A 21,321-nucleotide genomic window follows, 5' to 3' on the forward strand; every position below is an offset into this window, starting at 1 on the left:
CGCACTCTTGCCACCCCTAGGCTTAGACTTAGGCTTATGCTTAGACTTAGGCTTAGCATTAGCTTTAGGCTTAGGGGGACAGCTCCAACTTCCGTTGTGTTTTCTGAACTAACCAGATTCAAACGGAAAAAAGAAAAAAGAACTCGAAATACAGAAAATATCACAATCTGTCGTCGGCCTGAAAAAAAATTAGCTTCTGTAATTTTCCTTTAAACCTTAAGCTTTAGTGTTTTAACTTCGTTTTCAGGCTCGTTTTTCGGGCTTCATGTTTTATCAGATTTGAGATAAATTTCTAAATCAGCACAATATTTTCATTAAAACGCAATAGGAAAATAATGAAAAAAACAATGTTTTTTGTTGGGTGTTTTTGGAATCATTGTCATATATGTACATAAATTACAGAATTGGTTGTCGAATCAAATATATATAAGCGCCTATGGGTGTCTGGAGGAGAGGATCGGAAAACCAAAAAATCTGGAGAGAGTAAATTAAAGTGAAATTTTTCAGTTGTAGCAAAAGGTTGTGGGGAGTCGAATCGAATCAGAGGGGGGCCTAGAAACAGGGAACATCATTTATTTTTTGGGGGATTTTTTGAATGTTTCTTTTTTGAAAAAAATACCCGCCGACACACATTGTTTTGTTTTGTTACGCGCTGAATAAACTGGGGGGAAAAACTTGAGGGAAAATGGGAATCTTAGAAAAGAAGTTGGGAGACGAAGACGAAGAGGATCGGGAGAAAATGTCGAGGTTTCCGGGAGGAATAACCTGCGATTCTGGCTCAAAACGGGAAAAAACTGCGGACTGGTTCTACAAATTTGCAGTGAAAAAACCGTATGGGGGCAAATTAATGGGGGTACGCGGGGGGGTGGAGAACAAAATAAACTTGTGATGCCTATAGTGTTGTGGGGGCGAAATGTACAGTTTTGAGGGAAAAATAGGAAAAAAAATCAGATTTTATACACAAACAGAAAAAAAAGAAAAGAAGAAGAATCGAATTGAGTGGAGACATCTAGACGCCGCAGGGGGGTCGTGTCCCTTGTTGGTGTGCTCTACTCCCTGAGCTTCTAGAACGGACCAGTCTTGTTGGTTGGGGGGCAAAAGAACAATTAAGAAAAGGATTGAGGTGACAGAACGCGATGCGTGGTGGGATCACAATTGGATTGATAGAATATGAGTATGACGAATCGAAATTTGAAAAAAAAACACTTGGGAACGGGCAAATGTATGTACAGGAACGGCGGCGCAGGTGCAGAGAGTTTACGAAAAGTCCATGTGATAATGACCCGAGTTTGACTGTTGGGTGTTGATCGGGTCTGGGGAGAAGCCAGAGGCGTCCCAATGAATGTCTGGTGACATTTGTGAGCTGTGGAAGTGTGGTGATGGATGAGCGCCGGCCGATGAGATGAGTGGATCGCCGTTCATCATTGGCTGAAAATAGTTTGAGGTTGCAGAAGTCGGAATAAGGCTGGTGTGCCTAGAGTCACCACAAAGTAAGTCTAAAAGGACAGGCATATTTTACACTCAAAAATTGCATAACATCAGTTACTGCCTTCAATCTGAGCAAAAATTTATGGTAGGCACAACATGTAAAAAAAACCGCAAACTGAGGCAACTAGTTACGCCAAGCGACACAACAAAGTAGGAATGTATTTAAAGCAGTTGCGTGCGTAAAAATCATTTTTCTAGCTACTTTTAGCTACTTCTAGCTTCTAACACCGGGTAGTGGCATTAGTCCCGTGAAAGTCAAAAACTACAGAAGCTCTACAGGTAGGCGAAAAATGTCTACCCGTGTGCCTATCAGGCACAAGTAGGTTGGGTGACTTCAAAGTAATTCTTAAAGGCACACAGCCTGGTATTTCCATGCTACCAAAATCAGCAGAAGTTAGACTAAATTGGCCTAGAATACTAGGAGCCGAGCCAATTCACAGAGCACTGGAGCTACCAAAAATCAGTTTCAACATGCAACACAATCCTCGCAACAAAAACTCACGTTGAGATCGTCCATCATGAGGTCGGAGAAGGCGTTCGATCCGGGCAGCTTCCACGACGCGGTGCCGCTGCTCGTCCCTAGAATTCACAAATTGGCTCCAGAAGAAAACCACGTGCATGAAATGATTGAGAGATTGGCTCACTATAATCTGGCGGGCTAGCCGATCCGACCGAGAAGAAGCTGTCCGACGGCGCCGAGTTGTTCATGAAGTTGTTCGGGCGCGAGTCGTTCGGCGATGTGATCTGCATGGCGGCGGTGTTGTTTGTCACCTCGGATAGGAAGCCGGATGAGGACTGAAACATTTGCACCCGGTTTAAATAAAAAATATCCCAAAAAACTCACCACAAACGATCCGGTCGGCGTGTGATTTGGTGGCGACTCGTCGATTTCCTGCTTAATCGGTCGCTCGATCACTTTCGGGATCGGTGGAAGATGCGATGGCGGGACCTGCACTCCCTGCCTGGCGAGCATCTCCTCGAGCTCTTTCACCCGGTCGGCGTACTTGTGAGCCGTCGATTCCAGCGATTTCTGCTGCTGTTGGGTTTTCATCGCTTGCTCGCGATCTTTTTGGAGCACTCGGATGTAGTCACACGAGGCTTTTAGAATTGTTCCTTTGTTGAGTTTCATGTCTCTGAAAATGTTTTTGATTATATAATTTAGGCTCATTTAGTTTGATCAACAATTTTCGAACTTCCCGCCAAAAACTATACAAAACCTACGTGGTGTCAGAGTGTCCCATTTCGGTTTGATCTACGTAGATCTACGAGAATAGCGGGAATTTACAATTAGACGCAGACTTCTCAACTGATTTTGCATGGTGGCACATTTTTGGGGAAAAATTCCCACATTTTTGTAGATTAAACCGTCATGGGACAGCCTGACACCGCGTGCCCGTTTGTTTGGTGGAGCGCGTTTACACCGTAAGTCTTAAATTTTCCAAATTTACCGCTGAGAACACAAAAAAAATGAATTTTACTGGATCTTGACAGCAATTTTTTTAATTAAAATTGGGTTGTTGCCAAAAATTTCTACTTTTTTTTATCTCAAATGTTTCTAGAAACACTCACTCTGATGTGTTCTTCGGCAACATTTGTCCGAGCTCCTTAATCCTGTCATTTATATTATATCTTCGTCGGCGTTCAACTGAAAAAAATGAATCGAAAATTCATTTTAAAAAAATTTGAAAGCCTCGAAAACTCACTCATATTGTGAATGTCCTTCTTCCTGCGGTCGCGGTAATAGTCCTCCGGATCATTATCACCGCCACTATTCCCACCGCCGTTCGACACGGCGCCAATCATCTTCTCAATGTCGATCGAACTCGTCGGCGCCGAACTTGAGACGACCTGAACATTTTGGGGCATATAACTTGAGAAATTAGAGAGACAATTTTTGGCGCAAAATCGACGGAAAGTAGGAGGAGGATCTGATGAGAAACCGGTTTTTTTTGTTTCGTTCCTTCGTTCGATATAACACTTATTGTATCAATTTTCAAGGCACATGGTCATTTTTATCATACTGCTAAAAATACACTTACTAACCTGTCTGAAATTGTTCGACATTGCGTTTGGAATTGTGATCGGGCTTCCAGAGTGTCCTGAGCCAGCCCGGGAGCTGGCGCCTGGAATCGGTCTTGCCATCGACATGGTTTTTTCTCCACCAATCGTCATCTGCAATTTTGATTTTAGGCGCTTTTGAGCAAACATTTCAGCAAATTAGTTTTTGGACAAAAAAAAAAGAAATTAGTGCAAAACTATATACTAACCGGTCGTGTCGCTCCTGGACGCATTCGCTGATCATCTTCCATGCCCATGAGCTCATCAATGATCAGGTCGTCAAGCTGGAAATCGGGAGCATAGGGCGGACTAGTCAGGTGAGGGTTAAGAGATAAATTAGCGACTACAACAAAAATGACACGTAGGTTTTTAGGTTTTTAGAAAATAAAGGTAAAGTATTAGTTAAAACCATCAGGTTGAATAGGAAGAAATCACCAACCTCTGTGCCAAATACACCACCGACACCACCGGGCGTTGGGCTCTCTCCGAATCTGTGAATTTTGTCGCTGCCGTCACTGGGTGGGGATCCGCGGGGCTGAAAATATAGGGTTTAAGGTAAGGTATCTTTGAGTAGCTTTTCGATGTTTAAATAGAAATTTTGCAACTAATATTTATACGGCAGAATTGAAAAAAATGCACTATTAACCTGATATTTTCTAACAGAGTACGGGCCATTCGGCCTTTTAGACATTTTGGCCGACGGTGGAGATGGTGACTTGCTGCTACTGTTACTATCCGACCGCATCGACGAGACATATGAAAAAAGACGCCGATCGTCTGCGGATGGTGACCACCTCGGGTTCGTCGGCGCAGAAACCAGCCGCCGTCTGGATGGGGTGGCTCGAATCCGATTGCCCGACGAGCTCATCGGTCGACCCACCAAAGAGGCAAGCGTCTCGTTGGAAATGTCAACGCGGTCGTCGTCATCGGCCATTTTTTTTCCTTTTTTTCAGCGGTTATATGGACGGGGACGATCAATTGTGTATGAATTGCTGCTGAAGAAGGCGATGTGCCGTGAATAGATGGGAAGATGGAAAATAGATGGCGAGAAGAAGAAGAAGAAAAAAAGAGCGATAACAAGAGAGAAAAGAAGTAAGCGACCAAAGTACAAGAATGACATTTTAATGGGTAGATATGAGGGTTAAAGTGGAGGGAAGATGAAAATGACACACAAAATAGTATAAAAAGTCAGTCATATGGTGGGCGGATGAATTACTAATTGGGTGGTAGAGAAGCACATGCCCCATTTTTTACGGCATATGGTCTTGTTATTTGGCGTTCCGATCAAACTGAAGACATAAAAAGTACTGATAACTATAAAAAAAAGAGAATAGAGGTTAAAGTAATATACTTAAAAACCTATATCAAAACTGCTATCAATAGAAAAAAAAATAGGAGTAGTGATCGATGTAACACATTAGTATGTAATTTAAGCTTGCGTGATATTATGTTCTAGACTATTTTTCTCCTGTACATCAAAATATCTTTTCATGTATTATTAAAGTAATATTTTATAGTAGAAAACAAAAAAATCTTTTAAAAAAAGGTAACTTAAACTAGAGATCAAAGTAAGATACTTAACACGCATCTTAGTATAAATAATATGTATAACTTTTATAAAAAATAATAAGGTATTATCACAGAGACTGGTATACCAAAAAGGTGAAAATTTGGAAAAAAAAAACTAAATTGAATCAGAGATCAAGTATAATGTCTACAATTTTCGTTTGAAAAAAGGCATTTTTTTTAGATAAGAGCACCAACTCCTATTGGAACTTGAAAAGTCAGTTTTTAAAAAATCGATGAATCGAATGGCATAGAAATTGAAAGTCTATGTGTGTGTGTGTGTATTCTGTGTGTGTATGATGTTGGTTGGTGGCAGGAAAAACGACACAAAAAGACCCCCACTGGGTGCGAGAGAGGAAAGAAAGATGCAACATCATACAGCGGACGAGAAGAATGAGCGAGAGAGAGAGAGGGGAGACGCCTACAACGAGAGACCCCTTTCTCTGGATAGAATATGTGAGATGGTTGGAAGAGAACACGGAGACACAGACAGTTTTTCGGTTTCTCTTTTTCGAACTTTTCAGCTGGCATACACGCGACGAGCAATAGAGGAAAGAGATAGCGGCGAAAAAATGGAGAAAAAAAATATAAAAAAAGAAGAAGAGAAAAAAGGAGCTTCTGACAATCTCTATGGGTAATTACGAAGATGGATGCGTCTTCTAAGGGGGCAGATTTTTTATTTTTTTATTTTTCTCAGTGGAAAGAGCGAAAGAGCCAAAGATTGTGCATATAATGATCGAAACAGGTCGGTCTTTCCTGTCTAAACATGACCGAGAGATGACCCAATAAAGCCGTGTGCACTCGCTTCAAATTTCGTCTACTCTCCGCTTTATAATATACCCAGAATTTGCGTCAATTGTTATGTTATACGAGTGTGTATGCGAAACTCATCGAGTATTTATGAAGCTTTTTAGAAAATGAGAGGATAAAGGAAGATTCTAGATGGAGCTAGATGAATCGACAGGTGTGCAACAACTGAGAGCCTGTATTAGAATATTAGAAATATCGATTTTTGTGCGAAGAATTGCATCGTCGTCTTCCAGAGAACAGAATTGGTAAGGAAAGAAGAAGAAGAAACAGGTTCGATGGTGGCGGTGGAAGATGGAAGACGGAAGAAGAAGAAGAAGATGGATGTAACAAAGAAAGTGGCTTACGTCCGCGAATTACACCAGCCCAGAAGATTCTGATATTGAGAGTAGTAGTAGACACCTAGGGTTCCCCCCGCCCGCTCAAAAGATCATTTTGTGGAGAACAAATAGATAGTTTGCGGGGTGGTAGACCGATGCTTCGCTCAATTATGTTTTGTTCGATGTACTAGATAGAACAAGTACTAGGTTAGCTGACAACATTATTCCTCGATTTTGGTTCAACCCAGGTTAAGCTGCAGAAAAGCTTGATTAACGGAGTTGAGACTTTTTCAATATTATTGGTCGAGTTGATTGATCATTTTTGGTCATGTTCAAGTAAAGAACATTTTTTGTTAGATTTGCCTAATCTAACTAGTAAGTTACAAAAATTTCGGTCCGAATTGGCCAGAACGAAAGAACGAAATTTCAGTTAAAACTAGGCAAGTTCAGTTTAAGCTGCAAAAATTGAAAAGCCAAATTCGAAAGTCCAAGATACAAAAATTTTCTGTCGAAATCGGCAAGTCCGACTATCGAAATTCTCGAAAAGTTTCAGGTCAAGCGACAAATAATTACGTAAAAATTGGCCAAGTCTAATCGACAAAACTTTCCTTTAAAAATTGGCCAAGTGACAAAATTTTTCGTCAAAATTGGCTGAGCCCGACTAACGAAAGTTTGGTCAAAAAATGGCTAAGTCCGAACAAGCACAAAGAGTTTTTGTAAAAATTGGCAAAGTGCAAGTAGCAAAAATTTCAGTCAAAACTGACATAATCTAAGTTACGAAAATTTCAGTCAAACTTGGACAGGTCCAAGTTACGAAAAAATTATGTCAAAATTGGCTAAGTCCGACTAACAAAAAAGTTGGTCGAAGTACAATTGACAAAATTGTTTTTAAAATTGCCATGCGGCATTTTTTAGTGAAAATAGTAACAAAAATTTCTTTCAAAAGTTGCCGAGTCCAACATTTCCAGAAAATTTTCAATTCACACTACATGTCAAAATTTCACTATAGTGAGCCGAAAAAGACAAAGACCTTTGAAATTTATGAGTTATTCTCTCAAAGACCCTCACCGCGCTAGGACGTACATATTTCCTTTAATGGGGAGAAATTGGAAAGACAATGGATTTCTACGCCCCGCACCACGGAACTAATTATGTGTATACGCGATGCGGTAACTCACTTTTGATATGCAAATAGACAGCGAGTCAAAGTGAACAGCCCCTGTGTGTAATGGAAACCTGTAGGAGACGAGGGGAAAACAAGATCATATCTGGATGTGAGAAAGTTGATGTGTCTAGATAACAGCTGATGGTGTAACCGACGCTTGAAATGTTCTTTACTTGGGATGGCGGAAAAGAAAATGGAAAAAGAGATAGAAAGGGAGCGGGTTTTTTTTTGTGCACTAAAAGTACTTGGCTAGGCACCAGAGTACAAAACGAGAACAACAGACATTTCTCTTGAAGTTACAAGGGCCAACTGATTCATTTTCGTGCCGTGACCTCAAACCTCGTTGTTATTGTTGTCTGGAAGGATATGAGACTAAACAAACACGGGGGAGGTGGTCCAAAAAGCTAGCTAGTCGGGCACTGGCACCGCCAGGCGTATGTTTATTTGAATTTCACCCCGCGTCGAGCAGAGATCGCAATAAACACACTCCGTTCGTTCGGAATGCTAAGTAGTGGGCTGTGGGTAATGTATTGATTTTTTACTTTGATAAAACGTGCCGGAAATGAACAAAAACGATGCGATTTCAAAAATTTTTGGTTGTTGTTTACAGCTCCAGTCAACCGAGATGATGATAAGGACGGAGACGCAGAACAAAATGAAAAACGAGCGAAAAGTACGTGGTTTTATGGAGCCATAAAACGCGTATGTGTAGCGGGGGTAGAGGGGAAAGATTTATGGTGATCTGTGCTGTGTTGCGAAAAATGGAAAACGGGGCGCAAATTTCAGAAGGGATGTTGTGGAGAGATCGGAAATCAGAAATGAGTAGATTGAAAGTCCAAATGTGGAGCGGTTTGTAGGCGAATTTTGAAATGTTTTAACTATTTGTGGTGGATCTTCCACTTTGATTAGACAGCCTGAAGTAGGCAAAAAGTAGGCAAAAGTTGTCCAAGCTCGGTAATTTTGGACCTATATGCTTCGAGAGCACAATTTTGATTACTTTAGAAATAAGTGACTTTTGGGTGAATTTTCAGGGTTTTTTCTAACTTGGCTCAAAATTTCAAAAAAAAAACGTTTTGGCAATTTCTACTAAAATTTGCATCTAGAACCATATTTCCAAGCTGCTCTAAAAATAAAACAAAAAAACCTCCAAAACTTTCAAGAGAAAGAAAATTGAGTGCTGTGGTGCTTGGTAAACCATGCACGACAGGTGGTATTTGTGTGTGTGTTCTAGCGGTGGTTGTGTGTAGACGGAAAAAGTGATTGGAAATTCGAAAGTAAACATATACTGGAGCCAGGAGAGAAATCGGGATTGGCGCTCCTTTTTTGATGTGAAAGGGAAAAAAGTTTATCGAGAGAGATTTTTAAATAGGTCCCTACAAAAAAAATTTCCAAAAAGCTACCAAAATGCTTGTCTACACCTAGACAACCTTAAAATAACTAAAAACCCGCAGAAATCTATTTTGGAGCAATTTCACAGGAGCCCGAAAGTTGTGAAAAAAGTGCAAAAAAAATCAGATTTTTTTCGAAAAAAAAACCTGACAAGGAAAGGAAGTCAATCTAGTCCCGGACTTTGAATCGAGACTTATGCCTTTTGAAAGCTTATGTTTAGACTAGATCACCACAAAAATTTCAGCGGCGGAACTCAACTCTGAACCCCTGAAAGCGCCATCTGAAAGGGCTCCAGTGCATTTTTTTGCTGAATTCTAGGTCAAGTAAATGGCCTTAAAAGTGGCTATGAGCGGTTAAAAATTATTTTTGGGGGTCTTTAGGGTCAAACAAACAATGTGGAAGCTTTTTGGAGATTTTTATTTTTTTGCAAAAAATCTGAAATTTTTGCGGTCCGGTGGAAGCCAAATTTTTGGTCAAAAAAATTTTTTTTTGAAAAATTTTGAAAGTTGTGAAAAGTTTCACTCAAAAATTTTCAACTTTTTTCGAATTTTAGTGAAAGTTTATTTTTCCAAAATGCCACCAGAGTGTTTGTCCATCGCTAAAAAACCTTTAAACCTTTAAAAGGCTGCAAAAAATCATTTTTGGAGCAATTTTAGGGAGCCTCAAAACTTCAAAAAAAACTTTTTTCAAAGTTTTCTTATATACAAATACGGCAAAATTTTTTATATCGGTCTAAAATCTTTTCCGAATTTCCAAAAAAAATCAAAATGTAGCCTCATAGCAAAATTTAAGAAGTACCATCCTTGTTTAATGTTTCAAAAAACCACCATTCTCTGACTAATCCCGTAGAGTCTAGCTGGCCAATTTCTGATCAGGACGATTTCAAATAAATTAGCTCCCCCCTCCCCCCCGCGTCGTCCCAAAAACCAAAACCGCCAATGATCACTTTCGCGGGTCTCTCGCTCAAAGAATGTCTGCAGTGCTCTCTCACTTTCGCGCACTGTCTGGCCGTCTGGCGCCGTGCCAATACGCGGCGAGATAGTGTGGGTCTGTGCGAGAGAGGGGTTTTTTGGCACCCGGCCAGGTAAACAAACATTTCGTTTTTTTTTCGACGCTTTTTTCGTTTCTCAAGGTTCGGTTCGTCTTGCGATCAGCTGACTGTGTGAGGATGATGATTCTTATCTTTCGTTCTTTTCTATTTTGTTACTTCGTCTTTTTTCTTTAATTGTTCAGAAGTACATTTTCTGCCGAATTGATAGGGAACGGAATGGAGAGAAATTTTTTCTTTAATGGGGTTATTCAAGTAATGTAGCAAAATGTATTTAAACTACTACAAACTGACTACAGAGTGATCCAAGTACTCCAGACAGCCGGACAATTTCCTGCCGCCGTCCAGACAGACTTTGAAATCTGATCTTTGCCACAAGGTCGTATCGCGTGTATTGAGTAATGGTCTTGTTTTTAGGGTGAAGCGACAACTGTCGAGTAGTGTAGAAAATCAAAATGACGTCATCTTACTGTTTTTCCAATTGTTGATGTTGTTTGAAGCGAGGAAGTTTTTTGGTTTTTGAGCGGTGATTGGTCGGCGAAAACAAAAAATTTGGCGGGAAAATGACTAAAATGCTATGGAGGAAGAAGAGACGCGGGAGAAAAAGGGAGAAAGGTTTTTGAACCAGGATAACAACAACAACAACAATAGAAGTTTTTAGGAAAGGGATAGGTGAGCAGGAGTAGTACAGTTGAACTTTTGGCTAATGAGCATTATGCTTACCAAGGGATCAGTCTCAGCAAGTAATGAAGCTCTGAATTGAACTAAATTGGGTCTCAATGCGAAAACGAATCCGGATTCAAACGTACAACACTAATAATTAGGACTTCACAATTTTAGAAAAATAGTTCAAATAAAGAGTGATAACGAAATTTGTACAAGTTTCGAATTCCTGGGAAACAAACTCTAATGGTCGAAAAAATTTCTAGAAAAAAGTTAAGTTCTCAACGTTCTTAAATACATTAGAATTCTATGAAAATCAGATTTTCCCTGAATTCTACAGGTTTCAAAATTAGGGGGAAAATGTACTGATTGTGAAAAAAAAAAGATCCCAGGTTCCGAGAAATTTCAATTTTTTTTTGTAAGATGTTTTTTTTTCCAAAAAGCTTCCAGAATATTTGCCTAGTTTTCCTCATGCTTTAAAACATTGAAAATCTCTCAAAATTTGGTTTTGGAGAAATTCTACGGGACTTGAAACTAGCGAAAATGCACTGACAAAATGGGGAGAAAAAGTCCTAAAAATTTCCAAAAAGCTTTGAGAATGCGTTATAAATCTGGGAAAATCCGATTATGAAAAATTCGACGGATTTCGAAATAATCGAAAAAAAAACTCTGCTTTTTTCAGAAAAAGTTTCAAAAAGCTTGGCCTAAACATTGAAAAATTAATAATCTCAGAAAATTTGGTTTTGGATAAATTCTACGAGCATCGAAGTTTGGCAAAAAAGTTTCAAACGAAATACCGGGAACTTGGAGTTAGCTTCGTGGGTTTTTGTAATGAGCTAGTCAAATGGTACAGACTCGTATCATAAAGTCAAATTTTATTTGATGCGCTGTTGATAGCTAGGGTCCTATTCGACCTTTTAGTCCACATACAGCCCCCTCCCTACCCAACCAATCAACTTGAAAGTTCAACTCAAACATCTCATTGTCTTCTCAGTCCTATCCACCACCACTACCACACGTCAGAGACCATCGGAGAGTGTAAAAACAACCGGACGCCGAGAGAAGCTAGCCGAACACCACGTGACACTGTCCAAGAGGCAGACAGAGACCCGGGGGGGGGGGGGGCTACGTGCCAAACGCAAGATTTTTTCAGCGCCCGTTTTTCGTTTTTCAGCTGTTCCGTCTAGGGTGGAGTCATCTGGGAGTGGGAGAGACCGCAGAATGTGGAAGGAAAAATATGGAATGGGCGCCGTGGCGCAAAAGTGCTTGAAAACAAATACATGGCTCAGGGGGGGGGGTCATATTGTTAAAGCCAATCAAGAACAATTTTTTTGTAAAAATTCAAACTTCTATAATTTGACCCTACGACGTTAGGCTAACAACAGATGCCAAAAAAGGGAGATCTACAAGAAAAATGAAAAGATATCAGTTTCAGGGGAGCAAGTTGGAAGAAATTTTTACGTAAAGTTTGAAGATCTATAATGTCGAGCAATTTAATTGTGTGCCTACGCCTTTAAGCGAAGAAGAGCAGGGTTTAAGCTTATTTTGAGCCAAGAAACCCCAACTCTTGAAAAAGGTACTTTTACACAGATTAAAAAAAAAGAACCACAAAACAATTTAGTTACCGGGGAGCCCTTTCAGGCCCACTTTTTTTCATAAGAAAAAAATTCCAAAAATTCTGCTTTTTTTCTTACTATTAATTGAGCTGGGTAAAAAAAACTTGTAAACTACCTTTAAACTTTCCATAAAATCGTTAAAAATTATGTTAGAATGCAGTATTTTGTTTCGTTTTTTGTTTTATTTCTGTAGAGACTTTGAGCTCAAACAATGTAAGAAAACAAAAATTTTCTTTTAATAAAATTTGAAACTAACCGGTTGAATATTGCCGAACAACATCTGATGCGTCTGCTGCATCTTCCTTGGACTACTTAATGCCGCTCCACTGCTCCCTCCGCCAAAGTAGCTCTGTGTAGGCGCTGAGCCGAACGGTGTCGACGTCGAGCCCATCGATCGTTGTGCGATTGGAATCAGATTTCCCGTCTCTCGACGTTGTTCCATCTCAAAATACAAAATAAGAAAAGAGATAGAAATCATTATGGAAAGATAACTACTAAATTTCGGTCGTTGATGCACCATGAGCGCTCTGCTTTGTTTACTACTACTATATTGGCGGCGGCGGCGGGCGGGAAGTTGGCAGTGTGCCAAAAACATTGTGTCTATATCTCTCTAATTTGGGAGATAGGGAAATCAAAGCCGATCAGAAAACTGAGCAGCCCTGTTACTTGATAAATTAGCTGCCCCTGTCGCCACCGCCTCGCCGGCCCCAAAGTGATGACAATTGGCGTCGAGAGATGAGAAAACTGAGTTTGAAATTCGATTTGTGATTTGAAATTGAAATCGGATCAAGCTTAGAAAATGGGCGAAGAGAGCAAAGTACAATTTTAAGCGAGGTTTGTAAATTTTTAATGCGAGTTTTGGCTCGCAATGAAAATGGTAATGCGATTGGTAAATTGATAAAGTAGGTCAAAACTGATATCAGCTCAAAGAACGTTGATAGGACTGAAACTAGAAGCCTGTGTCAAGCCCAAACGGACCGCCGAAACCACAAACTACAAAACAATCAAGTCTCATTCGCTCTCTTGTTTCTTTTCTCTTTTTGTGTATTGTCACCACACATGACCGGTCAATCAATCGTCAGATGGGGGTCTTATCTTGAGCGAATTTCAAGACAAAGTTCTGGTGAGTTAGGCTACTCAAGTGTCCCGGAAGGAAGTTGGGTGCCCGGAGCAGGAAACTAAAAGCGGGGGGAAAGAGAGCTGATAAGAAACGGGGCTATTTGAAGGGTGTAAAGACCAAATGTCGTTGGCCTAAACCTGAACCTAGAAAATTATTAGCCCTTACACTTTTGCCGGCGCCAAATCGAAACTGCGACGCGTTAGCCTGATATGGCTCGTCATCGTAGAACTGTTGCTGGGCTTGTTGTGGTTGCTGCTGCTGTTGAGCACCCGGTGGCTGCTGGGCTCTCGGATTGTTCAATCCGAGGCCGCCGCCACCGCCTGGTGAATTTAGTTGGCGGATCATGAATGCTCTTATTCGCTGATTTTTTTTTTCAGTATCGGGATCTGAGAATTAAAAAAAAATCAATCGATAAAAAGGTATATTGGTTGGTAGAAAAAAAGGAAAAAAATTCGAAAGGGGGAGAGGGAAAAGAGCGAAAGACAAGAGAAGAAACCGAGTGGAAGGGTCGGGAGAGAGGCGCCCAAAGGGGTCGCGGGAGACCGAGGTGATACGAGAGGACGAGGCGAGAGAGCGGCAGACACAATGTGACATATCAAGAGGTCGTCGCCAGCAACAGCAGCCCCTCCCCAAAGGATCGAGCGAGAGGCGCGAGAGATGGGGCACACGGGCGCACACGCGCCCGCCCCTATCTCTTTCTCTCACAGCCTCCACCACCGATCATTTCGTTTATTACTGTGTCCCCCACCTCCTGCCAAGTTCTTGTCGAGACAATGGCGATTAGGCTACTTAAGGGCAGTTGGGGGTGGCTAGCTGTCTGCGTAGCTGGAATCCTAGAATACTAAACTCCTAAACAAAATCATTGGCCCCATCCTAATTACAAGATAGTAACGGTCCATATAGTTAAGACATCAGAGATTAGGTCGAGAAAAATAAGAAGAACACAACAAACTGTATTCGGAGGAGGTGGCCAGAGATCTTTTTTTTTGAACAGTTTGATGGGCTTGATTTGATTAGAAGAAGATTAAAAGATGAGGGAGATCAAAATTCGGTTTTGAAAAATCTGAGAAATTCAAAAGATAAAGCTAGCTTAACAATTTAAGGCCTTTGTTCGGACAAGGATTTTTTTCTAGGTTCGGGCAATGGAGCAGTATGCAATCTAAGGTGATCTAAATAAAATCAAAAAGTGTTATTAGATGTCCTGAACAAAATATTCCAAAAATTCCTACCTTGAGGGCGAACAATTAGGAAGCTAAGCCTAAGAACCTAAGCCTTCTGGAGCTGCACCTAGGGACTTCTGACATTTGAAGCTTACTTAGGTCGTTCGAAACAGGGTTTTCAGGAAAATTAGAATTTTTTAAGCTTCCGAGGTTCAGAAACAAAAAAATGGCGAAAACGGATGGATCAAAAAAGACAACTTGAAGAAAATGTTATCGTTCTATGATCCGAGTAGAATTTTTACCCAGCGGCTTTGCTGGAAGTTTTAGGGGGTCTGGAAGTGGCACTCTATCAATTTCAAAAAGTGAGACCTCACAAAGTCTCTAAGTCAACAAAAACCTGGAAAAGTCGATTTTTTTTCAACCCAAACACAGGTTATCATCACAAAAACATGACAAAGAAATGATCCAAAGCAACAATGACGCCATCAAAAGTTTGTTTTAAATTCCAACCAACGCAAAGAAAATACGAAAATAAAACAAAACTATTCGACAAAACCCTCTCTTTTTAGGCGACGAAGGAGAATTCGGCCTCCCGCCGCCAACTGATAAGCGCGGCGCCTATTCTCTTTCATAATTAGTGTGTGATGATTATGATAGTGATATGTGTATGTACAATGAAGTTTTGGGAATTTGCAAGACGCAGAGAATTGTTACTCGGCAAACAGTAGGGGGGGGGGGGCTAACTGAGAAATAAAGGAGGAGTTGGGGCGCCGGATTGGTGGTATTGTGATATTTCCAGAGGTCGGGGCAAATATTGATGATTAAATTGAAAAAGGGTTTAAATTGACAACACTTTTTGCTCAATTTCTCGTAAGTTTGAATTTCAGATTTAGAGTCCGAAACTTAAGACCCTAGGCTTAGATCTATAGGCTTGGCTCCCTGGTCCCAAGGCTTGTAAGCTAAGGCCATGAAGTTTGCCTCTAGGCTTAGTTCTTAACATTTAGGTACCTCCCTAGTGGTGTTCCCAGAACGTCCCTAGTGGTGTTCCCGGTAAAGGGGTTTATTAGCTCCAAAAGTTAAAGTCCCAATGCTTAGGTTCAAAGGCTTACTATTAGCTTTAAAATTTTAGGCCCCCAGGGTCATATGTTTAGGTCCCGATCAGAAAGTTTAGACACCTAAGCTTAGACTCATAGGCTTACAAATTCATGTTCCAAAATCTAGCTCCCTGGGCCCCGTTTCCTAGGCCGTGGCCCTAATAGTAAGGTTTATAGGTTAAGCCCCAAAATTCTCTATATGTGTGGCCAAAAGTCCCTCACAGCAAAAAAAGGGTAAAACTCTATCCTTATCCCCTCCAAACGAAACAATAGAGGGCTTTTTCATTAATCTCATATTGTTTCGTATTTGCGACGTCACTCATCTAACCCGATTTCTCATCAAGACACATTTTTCGTTGTGCTCCGTGAGCCAAGCAGAGATTAATCTTTTCGTTTGGAAAGAGGACTGCACTGATAAACAAGTATTCAGATTTTATGCTGGATTAGAAAGATCATGGAACAAATTTCTTGAATTTTTCATCAAATTAAGTTCAAAAATTGATTATATTCAGCTCGGCCAACGCAAAAGAATTTCAGATAAAATTTTGGAAACAAAAAACTAGAGAAACATTGTGAAATCCCACGGAAAAGAAGGATAAGCTCTTCAAAAAGAGAGGAACTAAAATCATCATCGTCGTATTATTATTATTATATTTCACTAACCAAAGGAGACACCACAATTAGTGCGCTGAAGAAAAAGAAAGAAAACAAAAACACCTGGAGACTACAGACTACATTTCTATTGAGTTACAGGATGTAGGAATACGAAAAAAGGAAATTGTGAGGCACGGGGAGTCGAACCTGGAAGGTGTATGCGGAAGGCAAAAGTGATAACCAATATGGAAGTTTTTGGCAATGTTGGTTGGCAAGTAATGAGATTATTAAATATTAAAGGAACTTACACAGTAGAAAAATTAACTTCAGTGACTTATTTTATTTTATTAGCCCCTAAAGCGATTAAGAGGCAAATTCAAAAAATTTTCGCGCCCAAAACAGTTAGTCAACTGATAGATAAAATCTAAAAGTACACGAATTTTAGGGCGGCAGTCAAAGGCAGGAAATCGAAATAAAAACCGAAAACCGAAGAAAACTATAAGAAAAATGAAGAGGAAACGGTGAATGGCGGGGGACGAAAGAAGAAGAAGAATAAGAAGAAGACGTACAGAAAAGATAACACATTCGGCGATTCAAGGACACGCGCGGCGCGTACTGAAAACCGATGATGGATCGATGTCGGGTCTCTGGCGAAGATAGTGGATATCATTGAATTCTTTGGAGAGTCATGGGTTGGCGGGAATTTGAATTTTTACAACTTTATATTTTTTTTTACAATTCCACAACATTTTCAAAAATTAGCTCTAAACTTCTGTAAAGCCTTTGTTTCACTTTTAAGTGTTCTTCGGTGACCTAGTGGCTAACGCGTTTATTTCCGATTATTTTTCCTACTTTGGTTCGACCCCGCGCGGCTCCAAAACTTTTTCTCCAACTTTTAATCCTGATTCACACATCTAGAATATCTCTTATTTTTCGTCAGATTTCACCCTTCCGTCGTGGGATTAGTGAGACGAGACATTGCACTTTTTGCGCCGTGTGCAAAAAGCCGCGAGAGAGCAGAAAAGTACACGGTTTTGCAGGAAAAGAGCCGAGAGAAAAGTGCAAACCCTAGAAGCGACACAGAAAGGAAATAGAAATAGAAATAGATCAAAAGAATACAAACATTCAAAAAATTCGAGATCGGAAGTGCGAAAAATTGATTTTTCACATTTTTGCGAGAAGCTTGGCCATGCGTATTTAAACCTACAGTAATCCCCGGTTCACCAAATGTTTTAAAAGTCTTGAATCGATTTTTTCAAATCTAAATTCAATTTCTTTGCCAAAAAACCTATCGGCGGTCGGGCGCCGACAGGTGTTCTCTCAAGGACGATGGGCTACTCGATTTTCTCGCCTTTCTTCATTTTTCTCATTGAAATTGATGTTTTCACGGTGGGAGGGCTAGAAAATCGTAAAAACTGCGCAATTTTAATACGGAAAGTGCAAAAAAATTCGGAAATTGCGGAATTTTAAGGGTTTAGTTTTACAATGAAAACCGAGCCGCGACGCGACACGTGGCCGAGTCAAAATGGCCTAATTCGACAAACTCTTACATTTCAAAATGTGAGGGAAGCGCGTGCAGTCTCGCCCACGAAGTCTGCATGGCCTAACTTTCAATCTCGTGGCCTAGCTTTCTTCTAGTCCCTCCGTTCAGATTGCTCTAGCTTCTGCGTGAAAAGCTCCGAAAAACCGGGCAAAAAACGTTCCCACGAGTCCAGTGGCTCATTTTCCCATAAAGTGTTATTGTTGCCAAGAGTGTATGGCACTTGACAAAATCGAAATTTCCAGCAAAAAAATTCATGGAAAAGTTTCAAAAACCAGAGATCTTGTGGGAAAAACTTGTTTTCTTTTTTTCCCCAGTTCAAGAAATCGAAATCATCGAAATTTCCGAATTTGCTAAATCTGCACAGAGAGTGATAATGATAATCTGCAGAAAAAATCTTATCTTATCAGAGAAACATCTACAGCAGAAAAAATGTTTTACGGTTATAGTCGTGGAAGAGGAGATAAAAAATATAAATGATAAAAATCTAGGTCAGTGCTGAGGGGGTGTGCTGGAACTTGGATTGTTTAAGTCTGTATATGTCGGTTTTTGGTGTAGTTAGACAAAAGTTACTGATTAGTAAATTGTAGAAAATTTCATTTAGATTATTTTATTAGTTAACAACTTTCTGATATCTCTTTTAGTTTTCGAGTTATGACAAGTTTTCCAAGACAATATCTACAGAGTCGCCGCCTAGCTTCATGGGGCCAAAGAGGCAAAGTAACGTAACTAGATTTCTATATAATAAGAAAAGTTTGTAAATTAACAAATTGTAGCAAATGTTGTGTAGATCATTTTGTTAGTGAACTAGTTTCTAATATCTATTTTAAATTTCGAGTTATAGCAAATATTTCAGCACTAGATTTTTCTGCGGATTTACCTGGTCTCTGGGATCAATCAAGAAAAATGTCATAACTAAATTTCCCGTAAAGATAAACATGATTTCTAACAAATAATTTGTAGCAAATTTTGCGTAGACTATTTTGTTAGTTGAAACTATTTGATATCTTCGCAAGTTTTTGAGTTATGACGGTTTACTTTTCCGATGCTTGGCCTAGCCCTATGGGGACCTACAGAAAAAATGCCCTAATTAAATTTTTTGCAGAGATTTAAAAAATTGCTAACTAACAAGATGTAGCAAATTTTGTGTAGTTCTTTTGTTCGTAGACAACTTTTTGATAACTACTAGATTTTTCTACGGCTCCTTCAAAAGATAAAATTTGTCAAAAAAAATTCCGATCACTCAAAATGTGACCAATTCTGTTTACATTCCACCAAAAAATGTTGGCACGCTCCTGAAGACCATCGGGTTCAAAATGGGAACTGTTTGCGGTAAGAGGTGAGAAACTTGTTAATTTTCTTATTTTTGTTAGTTGTTAGTAAACTTTAGCCAAGTCAAAGTTCCAACAAAAAGTTTCCAAAAAGCTCCGCACAACAAAAAATCATCAAAGTTGAAAAGAGGGCAGCAGTCAGCCAAATCGTTTATGAATTGCAAAAAGAGAGAAAACGGGGGGAAAGATGGTGCCAACCAACTTGAAAAAGATAGGAAAACCGATAGATAGATGAAGAGACGCAAAGATAGTGAGATAGGTGTTTACAAACAAAGTGATGCGTTTTGTGTCCTTCCCCTAACCTCGAAATTCTGGCAAATGCAGAAATGTCTGAAACTGAAAACTGTTTCGCGAAAATTAGTAGAAAATGTGTAGAAAATGTTGTGTCGCTACCTTTTATAAATAGTTTTTGAGTTATGATAGGTTTGACATTTGCAAAATGGCATCTTTGCAGTCAATGGCAAGATTCTTTGTGGAGAAAGTGGGAAATTTTAGGAAACGTTCTGTAATTTTTTTTTTAATTGACAACATGTTTTGATCCTGTACAGGCTCTAAAGCAGATCAGGTTTTCCAATATCAAGGCCAGGAGGTGTCTAACCTCTGGGATCAAGTGTCAGAACTTGGCTCACGACAGAGATAGAAAAAAGTTGTCAACTAACAAAATGTAGCAAATTTTGTGTATATTATTTTGTTAGTTGACAACTTTTTGAAATCGCTGTTCTCCACTAAGATACAGTGATTCAAAGCAACGTGAGAGCGGACAACAAGGTGAGCACACTATCTGCTTCTCTTACCCTAGTTATCTCTGAGGAGGTGGGAGGTATCAAAAAGTTGTCAATTAATAAAATGTAGAAAATTTGGTGTAGATTATTGTGTTAGCTGATAACTTTTTTATATCAATGCTCTTCGCGGAGATACAGTCATTTAAAGGAACGTGAAATATGCTGAAAGATCAGGTGCGCGCATTTTACTAGTTAACTCTGAGGTGGGAGATGTCGATAACTTGCTAACTAGTAAAATGTAAAAAAATATGTCGTAGATTATTTTGTTAGTTGGCAACTTTTTGCTCTCTTGATTACTTTTTGAATTATATCAGTTTTCCAGTCGTCGCATTTTTGATAGCACAATCCCTTCAAATTAAAAATTTTTCAAAACGTTTTTGTCAATTTTGTAGCAAATTTTGTGTAGATTATTTTACCAATTAGTTACGTTTTGCTAACCCAGGCGCAGATCCAAATTTCAGATTTTTAGAAAAAGTTAACAACTACAATACCGCAAAACTTGAAAAATGACTAACCTGATTTGGGAGCCAGGACGCTGCCATACAAGCTTGTTCCTCTGACGTCACGAATTTCAAAATTCAGAAAGATGTTCACAATTTGAATAGGACTCTTTTGGAAGAGAGCAGTGTTTTTCTAACCTAATAACCAGAAATTAGACGCGAAGCTGCTCTGCGATGAGAATGAATGAGCTGCCACGGAGCAGGAAAAAAAGAAGACGTCGCAGAGCACAAAAAAGGGGCGACACACACTGGGTGGAGTCTGGCAGAGAGAAAGAGAGGAGAAGAAGAAGAAGCCTTGGCTCGTCGCCAAGTTTCTCTGTACGTCCTGCGTCTCCGCAAGCCGTGCCCTATGATTTTGCACTTCTCTCCGCGCCAATGTTTCTTTTCGGCTCGCCCTCCTTTTTTGTTGCTCTGCTGCTGCTCTGCGGCTCCGTGAGCTCTTCTTTCAGCTTCACCCTGCTCCACTCTCATGAGTCATTGGGGCTTTTGCAGGAAGAATTAGTGGCGGCGGGCGGGAGAGAAATTGGATTTGGAGCGGTTAGCTGGAAAACAGTGTAACTAATAGTTAAACAACAAAGACGATATTTGAAAATGTTTTATAGTTAATATAGTTCCCATAAAAGTTGTTACATTTTGTTAGTTAACAACTTTTTTGTAGCTCCATTAGTATTCGTGTTAAATACAGACTTTCTAAATTTTGCTAAGAGAGGCGAGAGCGCAGAGAAGTTAGCGTGTCTTGTTTTCTGCGTCTCGGCGTCTTGTTTGTGTGATCTTAGAAAAATCGTATTTTTTCTCAATGATTAGTTTTTGAAATCAGGCGAAAAATTGTGTAGGCGAGTTTACTGATGGGTGGAAAAAACAAGAAAATTACGTAAAAAGTTCAACAATATTTTTGGAGCCGTCAAAAGAGCACAACTCGAATGGAAAGGGAATGCCTGCCAAGAAACAGTCTGCAATTGGCTGAAATTTTCAAAAACTCCCCATGTAAAAAGTGGTGACATCACTGGTTCCGGACCCGACAACAACTTGGGAATTCTGAAAAATGTTTGAAAAAAAAGAAAAACAATCAACAAATCCTAA

General features: G+C 39.8%; 1 protein-coding gene and 2 non-coding genes across 12 annotated transcripts; 1 reads left to right on the forward strand and 2 right to left on the reverse strand.

Moving 5' to 3' along the window:
- Positions 1-293: 293 nt before the first annotated feature.
- hlh-30 (Helix-loop-helix protein 30) lies at positions 294-20,283 on the reverse strand (the record flags this gene model as incomplete). Of its 10 annotated transcripts, none has more annotated exons than NM_001028240.6 (11): positions 299-1,428; positions 1,991-2,067; positions 2,133-2,283; positions 2,333-2,621; positions 3,058-3,133; positions 3,192-3,336; positions 3,532-3,660; positions 3,756-3,830; positions 3,986-4,081; positions 12,377-12,562; positions 13,406-13,626. In NM_001028240.6, the coding sequence occupies 11 exons, from the start codon at positions 13,583-13,585 to the stop codon at positions 1,258-1,260; spliced, it is 1,575 nt and encodes a 524-aa protein (NP_001023411.1). The 10 variants fall into 10 exon arrangements, with proteins under 10 accessions (NP_001379926.1, NP_001023414.1, NP_001023411.1 ...); NM_001380173.1 differs by lacking the exon at positions 13,406-13,626 and adding an exon at positions 20,257-20,283 and having other exon boundaries at positions 1,258-1,428; NM_001392289.1 differs by lacking the exon at positions 13,406-13,626 and having other exon boundaries at positions 294-1,428.
- On the forward strand, positions 5,489-5,559 carry W02C12.4. Its single transcript, NR_101901.1, has one exon. It is a non-coding gene; the product is annotated as an Unclassified non-coding RNA W02C12.4 (non-coding RNA).
- Positions 13,227-13,310, reverse strand: F35F11.4. The gene has a single exon (NR_101902.1). It is a non-coding gene; the product is annotated as an Unclassified non-coding RNA F35F11.4 (non-coding RNA).
- Positions 20,284-21,321: the final 1,038 nt, after the last annotated feature.

The sequence above is a fragment of the Caenorhabditis elegans genome, chromosome IV (assembly GCF_000002985.6).
Source record: "Caenorhabditis elegans chromosome IV".
Lineage (NCBI taxonomy): Eukaryota > Metazoa > Nematoda > Chromadorea > Rhabditida > Rhabditidae > Caenorhabditis > Caenorhabditis elegans.